The 13,374-nt window shown below is 40.9% G+C and overlaps 1 protein-coding gene across 1 annotated transcript in view; it reads right to left on the bottom strand.

The window, feature by feature from the left end:
• IQCA1 (IQ motif containing with AAA domain 1) overlaps positions 1-13,374 on the bottom strand; it is a 109,213-nt gene that overhangs the window by 31,394 nt on the left and 64,445 nt on the right. The window contains exons 9-11 of the mRNA XM_054210234.1: positions 10,530-10,605; positions 6,429-6,535; positions 6,124-6,219 (exon numbers count right to left, since the gene is read on the bottom strand). Coding sequence (XP_054066209.1) covers positions 6,124-6,219; positions 6,429-6,535; positions 10,530-10,605 — 279 coding nt within the window. The remainder of the gene's footprint in view (positions 1-6,123; positions 6,220-6,428; positions 6,536-10,529; positions 10,606-13,374) is intronic.

The raw sequence follows: 13,374 nt of genomic DNA, 5'->3' as shown, positions 1-13,374 counted from the left end.
AGCTGGACCAGAACCCCAAACCAACCCTCCTGAGTTCTCTGGCTAATCTCCTATCCATCAGATTTTCTTTCCTAATGCCTCGGGGGAGAAGCTTGAAGAGGTCAGAAAAACACTGACCCACTCTTCTCTCGATATTTTTCACCACGCTTTCACTATGGGAAGATTTTATGACTTGGGTGACTAGTTTCTCTTACGTACTGCAAAAAACCCATGGAAAACATAAATAAGAAAGATGTGAATAAGTAATGTCAAGCCTCTCCATTAATTACAGCTCACAAGCCATAAATATGGTTAGGGATAATTAGTAGTGGAAAGCGCATAATTAATCCATGTTAGTGCCCACCACTGGTGTCCATACTCAAGTTCTGCAAAGCACTTCGGAATTAGTTCAGTGGAACTGAAGCAACATTTATGCACCATGGGACTTCCTCAAATGGCTTAAATTTAGGCATGTGCTTAAAAGTTCAGCTGATAAAGACAGCTTATTCTTTCCAAAAGTTTATGTTTGCTTTCTTGGGAATACAATCGTTTACTTTATTTTTTTTTTAATAGTGAATACTTTTGCAGAGGTCTGTAGAGAGGAAAAAAAATAATCCTATCTAATTAGCTGGAAAATGCTGTTTTTTTCCTAAAGTGGATCAGCAATATTCAGAAATGTATCAATTTAAAGTTTTGGGGGACGCTTGCAATGTAAATAACCTATGGTTCAATCACCTGTTAGTGTTTACAATGCAACAAAGAGAATCTAGATGAAAACGTAAATTAAACCCAGAGCTATATGGATATGCTATCTGGGAAAAGGTGATGGTTTTAAGTCTTGGATTAGAATAATGCAAACAACTCCATTTCTGCAAAACTACACCTCAGGTTTCTTTACATAAATAAGCTTGGCAGCAAATACTTGTTAGAATGCGCCAGTGGGGTTTTGTTTTAAAGAAAAGGAATGGGAAGAACAAAGCATATGCCATGCTGTTTTAACAGCCGAGGAAATACTGAGACTGTCAGCAGTTTTTCTGGTGTTCCTCCAGCTTTATCTCTTTAACCTTTCTTCCAACAAGCTAGAAATTACATATCATGGGGTCTGACTGGGAAGAAAAGCACATTTCTACCTATGTAAAGACACTAAGCATATGTTGAATTTATTGGCCAACTGGTATTGTCCTCAAGGCAGCTTCACCAATAAAAAACTCAACAGCAAACCAAAAATGAACTATGCAAGGGGAAAATGTGTTTTCCTAATTAACATCAGCATTTATGGGAAATTTGGCAAACACTGAGATGCGATAAGGGGAAATATGAATTGTAGACAATGGCTTTTCTCCAAAATGTCTTACTGGGAACTGCTTTTATTTAGAAAATTATAATGTTTAATGAATGTGAACACGCTCATCACTTATAATGGAAATCTCCTTCTTTCTATCTCTGAAAGTCTAGCTTCTGTGTAGCCATCCATTTACTCGGCTATTTTCTGCTTTGGTAAGTCACATGTAGTGAACTGCATCAGTTATTAGCTGGCAGATGACAGAAGACCTTCTGTTCTCAGCATGGTATCTTGTCTTACCGTGTAGGCTCATGGAAATGGTTGGAGTAGCTCAGAGGTTGCTATGAGCAAACACGGACCTGATTTGAGAGCAGATTCCAGAGCCAGAGAGTCATCTCTGGCACCAGAAGGGAGAGGGTAGCCAAAACATCTCATTGAGGGAACCGTTCCATGTTGGAACCGCGGGATCTGCGTCACTCTTTGGCTGTGATGATACAAGTCCTGCTGCCATCGGCTGTCTCCAGCTTCTGCCACCAAGTACATGGAAAGTAACAACAGGAAAGTATTCCTGGGGTTTAAGGGAAATGACAGTGTATAAGCAGCAGTCTGAAGTGTTTGAGAGGGCTCCTTGGATCATGTGTGATGCTTGGATGGGAGTCTGAGCAAGGGCAGATTTGCTCCAGAGTCGAGAAGTCTTTTCTGGCAATACCAAGATAGAGAGAGCAGCTTCTCATGCTCGTACTGAAAAAGTCCTTAGAGAAAGATGTTTCTGCTGATTATTAAGCTCTTGCTAAATGAGGGGTTCTGATCTGTAATCCCTGTTGGATTTAGCTACATCAACCAAAGAGGTTCCAGCCCCCACAGCTGGCTGAGAGCTCTGGGCGCTAATCTCCATCAACTACAGAAAATCCAACTGGGATTGTGAATTGCTGTCCTCAAACCCAGCCTTTCGTCAGTTCTGGCCCAGCCTGTCTCCTGGCCTTATTCACTATGGCTTTGTTCTTACAGAGCCTTTGACTGATGTCCATATTCTTGTCGTAGCCGTTGCTATAGTTAACCTCTCGCGCTTTTCTTTACTTCTGCCTGGCTGCATCAAAAAGGGGTATCTAAAGCTGCGTTGAGATGCTAGCAAGGCCTATTTCAGAAGCAACTTTTACGTGTTTAGGTTCCCATGTCACCTCTTTCTGTTTTTTTTTTCTGAATTCTGGCCATGCCTTTGTGTATGTGTGGGGGCGTTCACTTGCAATGGGTTGCTTTACCTGCAGTTGGATGGGAAACAAACCCTTGGGGGAGCAGAGCAGGAAACGCAGCACAATGGGCCCGATAAAAAGCACTCTGATAAACACTCAAATGTAACTTCCAGGTCAGTAACTGCAGAGAGCTGATCTGTCAGCTCTTATGTTGGGTGGAAAGCCAGTTTAAAGAGCCAAGTCTGTGGTGGTTTACTTGGCTACAGACTCCCAAGAGAAGCACCTTTGGCTGCAAAGCCCATTGGGTACGTGGCATCCATCTAGAAGAAATACTTGTAAAGCTGGTGGGTTGTGTTGAGCCGCCCAAATCAGAAGCTTGGGCTGTCAGCAGAAAGGGATGGACTCAGAACAACAGCATTTCACTAAAAAGTTTGTGCTGGCACAAGAACGACACCAACTTTTTAGAAATCAAATACTTTGGAAAACGCTAGCTAGTACTTCAGGTACTTTATAACAGGCTCCTTGAGGCTGGGTGGGGACTTAGACCGTCTAACTTCTCTTTGCCAGCCTTCCTAGGCATCAATGCCATATCTTTCACTAGGAGGCAACCTCCCTTCAGGTCTTTCCTCAGCCTGTTTTTACACAGGCGCTTACAATCCCAGCGTGCTGATCCACCGCTGGGCAGATGACCAGCTGCCACTGTGCGTAGTGAAGAAAAAGACAATTTACAGCAGAGCTGAACCACGTTCCTTTGTTTCTGTTGTATCCTTATCCCCTCTCCTCTGACAGTCATCGGAGCAGGAGCTATCTGGAGCAATCAGAGCCCAGCACAGTGTGTCTCTTAACGAGGACGCTTGCGCTCTATACTTAATGCTGGACCACAAAGACAAATAATAAGTGGGACAATCTGTGGGGTGAGATGCTTCCAACACAAATAGAGGCACAGGATTTATGCCTCAAATGACAGAAGTGTGGCTTGTTGCACACTACGTGCAATCTAATCAGTTTAAGGATTTCCGGACTAGCCTAATGGTCTGGAGACCCATTTGTAATGTGAAAAGCAATTTGTCCTTCCACCCAAAATGATTTTTCCACAAAGGTGGCAAAAGGGTGCTTTATCTTAGGGGCAGGAAGAGTAATTCTTGATAGGGTTAAGTGTCAGCTTTTAGTATTAAGTGGTATTTGAAGGTCTGGGAGCCAGTGATAAAGTTCAGCCTAGAAAGTCAGTGCATGGAAATCAAGGAGTGGCCTACACATACGCCTGGAGTTGTTAAATTTTGTTTATCTGAGACCTGAGACACCTCAAACACTGACTGGGAGGGAGCAATTAGCTTCCTTATGCTTTCCTTTTAGAGTCCAATTCTAAAATATCCTTGCTGGATTCCCCACAAAAAGGACTTCCAAAAAGGATTTCAAACTGAAATTATTTCCTGTGGATCAGGCAGATTTATTTATTTATTTTTTTAAATACGGACTCGACAGAGGTTTTTTTTTTAAGTTGTAAACCACTTATCCTAAGGTGTGCTGGAAAATGCAGAGGACATCTATCCTGTACACCTCTGGGTAGTGACTGTTCCCTGACAACAAAAAAAGCCCTAGTTCTACTGGGGGCGGCCAAATGCGGCATCGTGAATTAGGGGTGCCCTAGACACCCCTAGACATTCTGCCCCTAGACTGAAAATTCCACTTGTAAGAGTTCACTTAGAGGAATTACCCTTGCTGCCCATTCCCACTGCCAGAGTGCAGAAAAAGGTTGGATTTCTCTGATGTTGAATCCTCCCGAGAATGCTTTTCTTTGCAGAATATCTCTTTTTGGGCAAAAAGTTTTACATCGTGGTCCAAACATGATCATGCCTACAGTGAGGACCCAAACCCGCTGTTATTTCACGTTGTGTAGTTGGGGGTAGACGTACGGGACCTAGGATATGGCCTTGAAAAACTAGAGGATTATTTTTTTTTTTCTGAATAACAAATTAACGAGCTGCTTCCAAAACTTTCCAGCTCATATTATTCTTGTTATATTGGCCAGATTTTCATAAAGCAGATCTGAAGTCTGTGTGCTCAGGTATGCATGCGCTGCGTTGGTTTATGGACTGAGATATTTATGCAAATACTAATTAGAAAAAGGCTTTGCCAATGCCAATTGAACACTTCAAATAGGCTTGCCCAGGGAAAATGTGTTTTGACTAAAACTGTGTATCTCCTTCCACTCCCCACCCCTAAAATAGAACTGTGTGGTTTTCTTTTTTTTTTTCCTCCCTATCAGATAAAATCTTTAGGGAACTTGTATTATTTAATTAGTACTTCTTTCCCCCCTTCTCCCCTCCCCGCCATTCTCTCAGGCTACTGGCACAACTTGGGAAAACAAAAGTTAAATAACCTCCCTCCACCCAAAACCATTCCAACGTTATCACTGAAGCCAGGGTGGGGTGGGGGGGATCCAACCCAACCCCTAACACAAAGCTTTATAATTCCAGTGGGACATTTTGAAGCAGTTCTGACCAGCTGATCTAACTGCATCTGCCCATCACAACTTTGGGAAGACTGTTGCCATATTTTGTCTGTGTATCTTAAGCCTCCCTATTTTTGAAACAGATTTAGCAATCCAATTGGTATCGGTTTTCAGAGTCGCGCCAGTCTTGCATTATTAAATTGCCCCCGCACGTTTGTCAGGTGAAAAGAGCACTTTCAAAGATAATTTGAGCAGAAGCACAGCAACAGCAAGTATTTGCATGCTAAAAGGATTATAGAGATGAAATCCAAGATGAGATTAGGGCTGGCTATTTTGCCCTGAGGATTTTCAGTGGATCTGCTGATTGAACGGTAGGGTCTGTAAGCTCCGAGTTATTTTGCACTGATGTGATCTGTAGTTTAAACGCTTGGGTAAGGAACTCTGCATATGGTACTGCTGTGGAACTACATGTGAACACGACGTGCTGTGTTTCACTGGGTAACACACATTAAAAGTATTGTATGTCTTTAACCTATTTTATGTGCTTAAAGAAACTTGCCTCAATTGCAAGTTTCCAAACCCTTCAATAGTAAGTAGTAACATAATTAATGTGGACCTGGCTGGCCAAGATCTATGTGTTAGAGATAAATGAAAGGTTACATGAAAATATTCAAAGTGAATTTTGGGGTTTGGTTTTTTTTTTTTTTGGTGTACAGTTTTGAAACACATTAACCAGCCCTCATCTGGTAGGAAAACAGCCATCAGCTGGAAAACTTACTGGCAGCCAGATCCGTGCCTGCCTTGGAAGACTGCATTAGCCTGAACCTGTCACCTTAGAGAGGGGTTGCTTGGATTTTGCTGTTTGATTGGATCACAGGTTTTCAAAGGAGCACGTATCCTTCTTGGAAAATCGGATCTATCTTGTAATGATTTATCTCTAGAATAGTTCAACTTCTCCTAAGCAATTTTTATAAAGGTTAAGGAATAACAACAGCTAAAGGGAAAAGGCCCTGAAAAAAGCCACAGGTGAATAGGTTTTTTTTTTTTTAAATGCTGCTTTTTTTTTTTTTTAAAATGCTTCTGACTTGAGAGTCAGTAAATGTTTAAGGGCTGACGTTTTCATATGGGTATCTGTGAGACTAGGGTTTGCAGTGAATACCGCTGTATCTGGGCAGAAAATGGGAGATCCACCTTGAATTCTCCCAACTTGCTGCTCTTACCTTTTCACTCTTTCTTCCTTTTTTCTGTTTGTTGCTCTTCTCTCCATCCACAGCCAGTTTGAGATTCTCCAGTTTCTGTTGCATCAATTCATCAACCTACCCGGACAAACACAGTTGAATCTAAGTCTTCTGTTCTGCCACCACGCTCGAGACAAATGTTCAGCTAAACAAGGGTTAAAGCAAAGAACAGACAGTAGGGACTCTGGAAGGAGGTAAGGTCTATGCCAGGGCCAGTTCTTACAGCTGTAGAGAAATATACCCAGGCAAGGCACGTTATTAGTGTCCTCTTACTATTGTAAGCACACCTGCACTCTGATCTCTTCCTCCACTTCTTCCCGTTTCTCCTCTTTGATCAGCTCCGGGTCATGATCCTGGAGAAAATCCCATCCCTCATCTCTGTTCTGCCAAATGGCTGTTATCCAAAAGAAAGGGAAAAAAAGGGGGGAAAAGTTACAGAAGCCATAGGTTTCTCCAACTGCTTCTAGAGGCAAAAAATAGGTAGTTGTAGGCAGCCTTTATTAAATTATTATATGTATGAAAGTAGCAGGCTCTATGGACCCTTACCAAGTTCAGAGCCCTGTTGTGTTAGGATCCGTAAATCTTGAGGTTAACTTCTTTTACTACTTTTTGTTTTTGTTTTTTTTTTTTTTTGCCTCGGGCCATAAATTGGTATGAGATTTCAGGAGGATAATGGGATATCGAGGTTGTCGTTTTTGGGCTGTAAAGCTGAAGGCCCGGAGTGGCATTCGCCTTCAAGAGCAGGTAGTACAGTATCGGCCAAACCACATCGTGCCTGATGTTGGCATTCTCTTCCTCACTGCTTCAACAGCATCGTGCTTAAATCTTTACCGTGAAGAAGTCAAAGATGACTCCTGTCCTTAGAAACGTGCTCTGTATGCATGACTCTTGGCTGGCATAATGAAAGCTTGGGGACCAAAGGAAGGTGTTTAATTTAAAACCAGGAATTTTCCTTGTTCTCTCCTGCTCAGTTATCTAATGCTAAGTTAAAACTGCTGTAAGCTTGCTAGTTAGCCTTTGTAGTAATTAGCCTGAGGCTGAAATATGGGCCAGGAGCACTGGAATAGGCATAAATGGAGCCCATGGACATGGGAGTGAGAGGACAGGGAGTCTGACAGCAACAACCTGCATCCAACTCACAAGGGACACAGAGTTTTAACTCTCTGGGGAGTTTTAAGCTTGGTGCAGTAATTGAGAAGTGGCTGAAGTCTTTTCCAAAGAGGGACAAGGCCCACCTGACATAGCACCTTTATTTCTTAGTGCTGTGCACAGGGTAAGTAATAAGGAGACCTAACTCCAGGAACAAAGCAAGCTTATGCAAACTGATGATCAAAAAAAAACCCCAAACAAACAAAAAAAACCAACAAAAAACCCCAACCCCAAAACCAAAAAAAACCCAACAAAAAACCTAAACCACGCTGCTTATAATAAATAACTGCACCTCAGGATCGTTAGCTACTTTATTTTTGTTGTGGAAAACTGCAATTTGCTCTTTAGAAATAAAGGTAAATGAAGTCTGGCAAGCTCAGTGCTTATTTGAATTCTCCGTTATTAGCAAAAGGTACCGTTCTAATGGAAATGCCTCTCTTCTCTCTACATTTTTTGATCTCGTTTGAAGGAAGACAATTCACGTCTTGCATTTCGAGCCATGATAGTATCTTTATAAATGACAGCTAATCTCCAGCAGTATGTGCTAATTCAATTTCCAGATGATTGAAAATGACAGCTTTCCACTTTAAGGCACAGGTTCCTTTACGGATCTGTTTTGTACAGGGTACTCTTTCCTCTACCCGCTGCCATTTCTGAGGCACTATAAATTCAGGGAGGTTTTCACAGTACCCACAGGACATCATTCAAGTTTTAGTCCAGTTAATGTAACACTGGTTGCTATTTCCGTCCCCTACGAATTTTCAGAGTCCAATTACGTGCAGAGTATTTGTGGCTTTACACATAGGGAATAGTTTTTGCAGGTGAGTAGTCTTAATTTCCTAACTGCAAATGGGTAGAGATGGAGAAGGAAAGTGGATTTTTTTGGTAATGAGGAAAGAAACTCAAAGGCATAGGCGTTAATTTCTTTAAATTACTTGCAGGTCATCAGATGGCATGACAGATGTCATGTAATATTTCAAGAGGGAAAGCTGATTTGCCCTAGTTAAAAGGTACCTCCTCCAGGGTTACCAGCCTGGAATTCCAGCCTTGGGGAAAGGGTCTGTTACATGGGAGTTATGTGAATTTTTAAACACTTTCCTGACTTGGGTCAACAGGTTGAAAGCGCTATGTTTTCACAGGAGTACTAGGTTTTAGATATTTATTTTTTCATAGAGAGATCCATAGATTTTTTTTAATTCTGTTTTCATAATTGTTTATTATCATTTTGTAAATTGATTAGCAGTTAATATCCACTGCAGGCAAACCAGCGACAGTCCCCACAGATTAGGCAGCTGCCTCTGATATTACCTGGCAATGAGTTTTCCGAGTGCTCTATTAGCCGCTAGGTTAAAGGTCCCTAATTTTAGAAAAGAGATCAATAACTCATAGGTGTTAGATGCTATGTTGTTCTTTTATAGATCAACAAAATATTTCAGAGTTATTTTTAAAGTTAAGGTCAGGAGGGTAAGGATGTTATGTTTTCACTGGCTGGTCAAAAGAGCCTGGTATTTTGTTACAGACAGGGTCATCCAGCTACGGGAGCTATTTTTTGCGTGTGTGTGTGTACACAGTGCAATTTATATCACCTCTTCTAAAATAGTGCATGCTTATCTTTGGATTATTTCATATGCATACCTCTAGCTGCGGACTCAAAAGACAGCCCAGTTCCACTAATGGGACTGCTAACAGCACCATCTCTGCAGTATTGGTTTTCACTCTGCAGACTAGTAGGTCGTTCCAACATCCCTGAACTTCAGAGAACAGCTTGTGACTAATGATTGAAATATATTTATCTGAAGCATGAGGCTTTTCTTAAAATGGCTACTTTCAACCTCCTGGCAAAAAGATTGGAACCTTTTGATGCCTGGTTAAAAATCCGTAATATCGCCACACCTTAAAGTTTGGGCCGTGGGGTATCTGGGTTGAATTCAAATAGGCTCTGCAACAACCGAGCAAGTCAAATATCAACTGGCCATCTGTATAATGGGGGGAAAATAGCACATTAATGCCTTACAGCACAGGGTACTGCAAAAATAAACCCCGGGAAGATGGAGGTAATGATTCAGACTGCTCACATTTGCTCCACGTGTGTAAAAGTAGATGTCACGCAGAAACTGGCCGTTTCCAACAATGGTATATAAAGTAAGTGTTTTAGAGGTTGTTTTAGAAAATAATGGAGATTGTTCGTATGAAGAATTTTAGCAAGCCACTAACTCTGCAGAGCGGGGAGCAGAAAAGATATTTTTAATAATTCTTTGAGAAGACAATCTGCATAAAATAGGGGAAAAATCACCCCTGAAAGCTTTGATCAGGCACACTTTCGCAACGGAGGACTTCAGTTTGGCTTATCTGACCTTTGGAGTCCTATCGTGCTGTTTGCTTGTAGCTCATGGGAGAGGTTCTCCTCCCCGTTTCAGCCAGTGCCTGACTTCCACGCTCACCTCCAGCAGAAGGGATCGCTGACTCCCTTGTGCATCGAGGGAGCACGCGGAAGGCAAGTGTTTAGGAGCCAGACGAAGGTATCAAGCGCAGAGGAGAGGGCAGAAGAGAGATGGAAAAGAGGAAGATGTCCTTTTGTGCAAACCGCTTTTTAAACTTGAAAAATCCCTGGTTTTGGATGCTTTCTCAAAGGGAAAAAACCACCAGTCTCCTAGCTATAAGTTTGAATTATGTTTGTTAAGTTCCACATGCTTTGACTAAAGCAAGTATATTCATATTCCAGCAGCATTTCTCATGCCCCTGCTCGAAAAGATGACCCTCCTACTGAAACATGTAATCAAAAATAATTTCTTTAGCTGTAGACTGTAGGAAAACGAAGCTGTGGTTGCTTTCCATGAGTGAGAGGAAGAGAGGATAAAGAGTTACAGGAAAGTGAAAAAATTGATTCTGATCTATAGTATAATGCTTTTGAGTTATTTGCTATTCAGATGTCATTTTTATTGCCCTCAGAAAATCCAAGGAAGGCCCTGCATGTACATCTAAGCACTTTGTTCCAGTTTGGCCACTTTCACTCATGGAAATGTACCTTCCTGTATGATTAGCTTGATGATTTTGAGAGAATCCTAAGACTTGAAGGTACTGAGAGACCCCTTTCCTAAATACCATTTCACCTAATGTCCTCATTTCTCTAATGTTCTGTAGTTTGGGCAGCTGCCCAGCTTGACCTTATAGAAATGGCATTCAGATTAAGCTGAACTGGAAGAACATTCCAGCTGTAATTGTTATCTTTTTCTACTGACCTTTGTATTGACTGTTTCCTTCCTCCATTATTGAAAGGAAATTACTGGGAGCCATTTTCCAGCCTTCCTCCTCTTCCTAGATTGGGGAGGGGGGGAAGCAGGGTGTGGGTGAAAAGAAAAATTAGAATTATTAAGATGTAGAAACTTTGCAAGTATGTAAGTGTCATAATTTTCCTTGGATTTTTAAAGATTCGTTTTAATTTGAGGAATCAGACAGCGTTGTTTCAACAAGGAAAATATTCCTAGCAGGCTATAAGGAATTTTTACCTTCTGTAGTGAAGAGAGGGTGTCAGTTCATCAGCTGAACTACTGAGATTACAAGAATTAACCTTGTTCTGATATGTAATATAGGTAGGAGACTTGCAACATGTAAATGAAATCACCTTGCTGTTTTTTCAGTTGCTCTTATTCTGTTGTTTTTCCCCCACACTCAAAAGGAATTCCCAACTTGGGGATAATTCCAAGATGTTGAAACCCCATTTTAATTTGTAATCAGAAAGAAAAATAGTCATCTTTGTGTACCTTGCACAACAAAATATTTTGTTTCAACTTTATCAAGGCACTCTGACATTTTCCCGTGTAAAGTAAACGGAACATTGGCGTGGTCCTGAAAGAGTTTAATCTCATTGAACCAGTATTTCTGATAGAAAAACTGTGTCAGAAAATAATGACAGTTTCTTCATGTTGTGTCAGTCGTTAAGCCCTCAAAATGTCAGTAAGGTAGTAGTTATTAGTGAGAAATTAGCTGACTGTTTGGGGAGGAGGTGAATGTGGATTTATGCGAGACGGCACAAGTTGTAGAAGGCTTTGCTAACCAGTGTGTAGTCTGTAAGTCACCAGTTATCAGTGAGATAGAAAGCACAGCTTCTGGAATCACCCAAAATGAAACAAACCCCCTAAATATGCCTCCGTAGTTAGGTGCCGTTGCATACCTGCTATCAGCAGATACAGTTTTGGCCAGGTCATGTGAAGTATTGAGTATTTATTTTTCATTAGAGTGTTATTACAGTAATTAAAGTTTGGGCCCAGAAGGACATGCGAAACCTCAATACATTTATCACTTCTCCCCTATGCTCTATAGATATATTTGAAAGGTTCAGGAGTTTCTTCACCAAATATTAAGAACCTTTTTGGTTAAGCATAAGCGAGTGTTGGTGGATTTGACACCCAGAACTCAAATTCCCAGTTACTCTAATGCATCCTCAAGTTTTGCAGGGTGCGGCGCTTTGAAATTCATCCTTGCATCTTTTGCAGTAGGCAGAATACATTCCTTTTAACAATCTCCCATGATATTTTATAGAAAATGATCAAATCGTGACGTTTTAAGAGGAAATACTGATAATTGCTAACTATTTAGAAACACAGGCAGAAAAAAAACCCCACCCCAGAACAGCCTAAAAACGGGTTATTCATTTTTAGCCTCTTAATAGCATAGGACATATTAATGTTTCTTTTATTGTTACAAATAAGCCAATAAATCATATTAATTACTAGCTTCAATGATTTTATACACTGATGTAAATAATAGCGTTGTGTCAGTTTCATTGATTTTAATCCAAACCGCTGTTTAAAGGGCGGTTGCAGAATGCTGTTCTGTATTCCCTCTTGCCTCTATTAACAGCGTTAAGAGTTAATGTAAAGAATTTCTTTTCCTTTGAAGTCAGTTGATGTATTTTTCTACGTTCAGTTGATTGATTCCACGCTTGTTCAAGTATGCTAAGACACCTTGAACCAACAATACACGGCTGAATCTAAGCAGAGATAAGCACTAAGACACCTGGAACCAACAATATACGTTTTGAATTTAAGCAGAGATATGGAAATAACACTTTGAATATATTTCTGAAGCTTTCCAATGCCTAGCCCCACACCGTGTGATTCTCATGCAGCAGCAGGGAAAATTTTGAATTGACTCCAGTGTGCGCTTTTGCGATGGAGGTAGGTTTTTGTTTTGTTTTGTTTTGTTTTTTGCTAATGGGTTTCACTGGGGGTAAAATGCTTCTCGCTGTTTAACGCTTCGGGGTGAAATCTAGGGATGCGCAGCCTTGTTTGTGTGTCTGGGAAGCGAGACAGGTTGCAGCATGGCGCTGGGTGAAGCAGACCAGACTGGTCTAACGTGTTCTGCTATTGAAAAGAGGGATCGTACAGCGCTAAAGGGTTTTGTTGGTTTGTTTTTTTTTTTTTCCCCCCTTAGGTGCCCAATGGGAAACCAAATCAGCACCTTACAGAGAAAAGAAAACGAAGTTGCTTTGATACAAAATATGCCTTTTTAAAGATTGCTATCAGGCTTTTTCAGAAATATTTAAATTTCCTTCTGGGATCAAACTTTTGTTTTCTTTAAGAGCTGAAGTTAGGAGCAGGGCTTTTTTTTCCTGCCTGCATCACTATGACTTATAGGCTATACTTATTTTAATAAGAGTCCTGCTGTTAGAACTTTTCCAAATACTTCTCAGCTGGTCTTAGATACTATTTTTTTCCCCTGTCAGTATTATAACCTTGGAGAGAATGTTTCCTTTGTTCTTTCTCAATGAACCATAGAGAACCTGATATAATGGCTCAGAATTTTACTTGACAGGACTTGTGATGGCTGAAGAGATGAGAACGACGTGAAGTCATAAAGCCCCAGAGCTCTATACTGTTATTTCACCCCATTTCTAAACAACCTTGCAGAGGCTGCGAGGGGATTGAGATTAATTTTTTGGTATTGTTGGTTCTTATCTAGTGAAATGTGCAAAACCAACAAGGAATCAAATTTATCCTGGGAAAGTCAGGCTTTTAAGCCGATAGGTGAGTTGCCATCCAGTTTCAAAAGCTCATGTTGAGTCTGATGTTTTTAGGGAGCCTG

The sequence above is a fragment of the Rissa tridactyla genome, chromosome 7 (genome assembly GCF_028500815.1).
Source record: "Rissa tridactyla isolate bRisTri1 chromosome 7, bRisTri1.patW.cur.20221130, whole genome shotgun sequence".
Lineage (NCBI taxonomy): Eukaryota > Metazoa > Chordata > Aves > Charadriiformes > Laridae > Rissa > Rissa tridactyla.
This window is presented reverse-complemented; position numbering and strand designations above follow the sequence as displayed.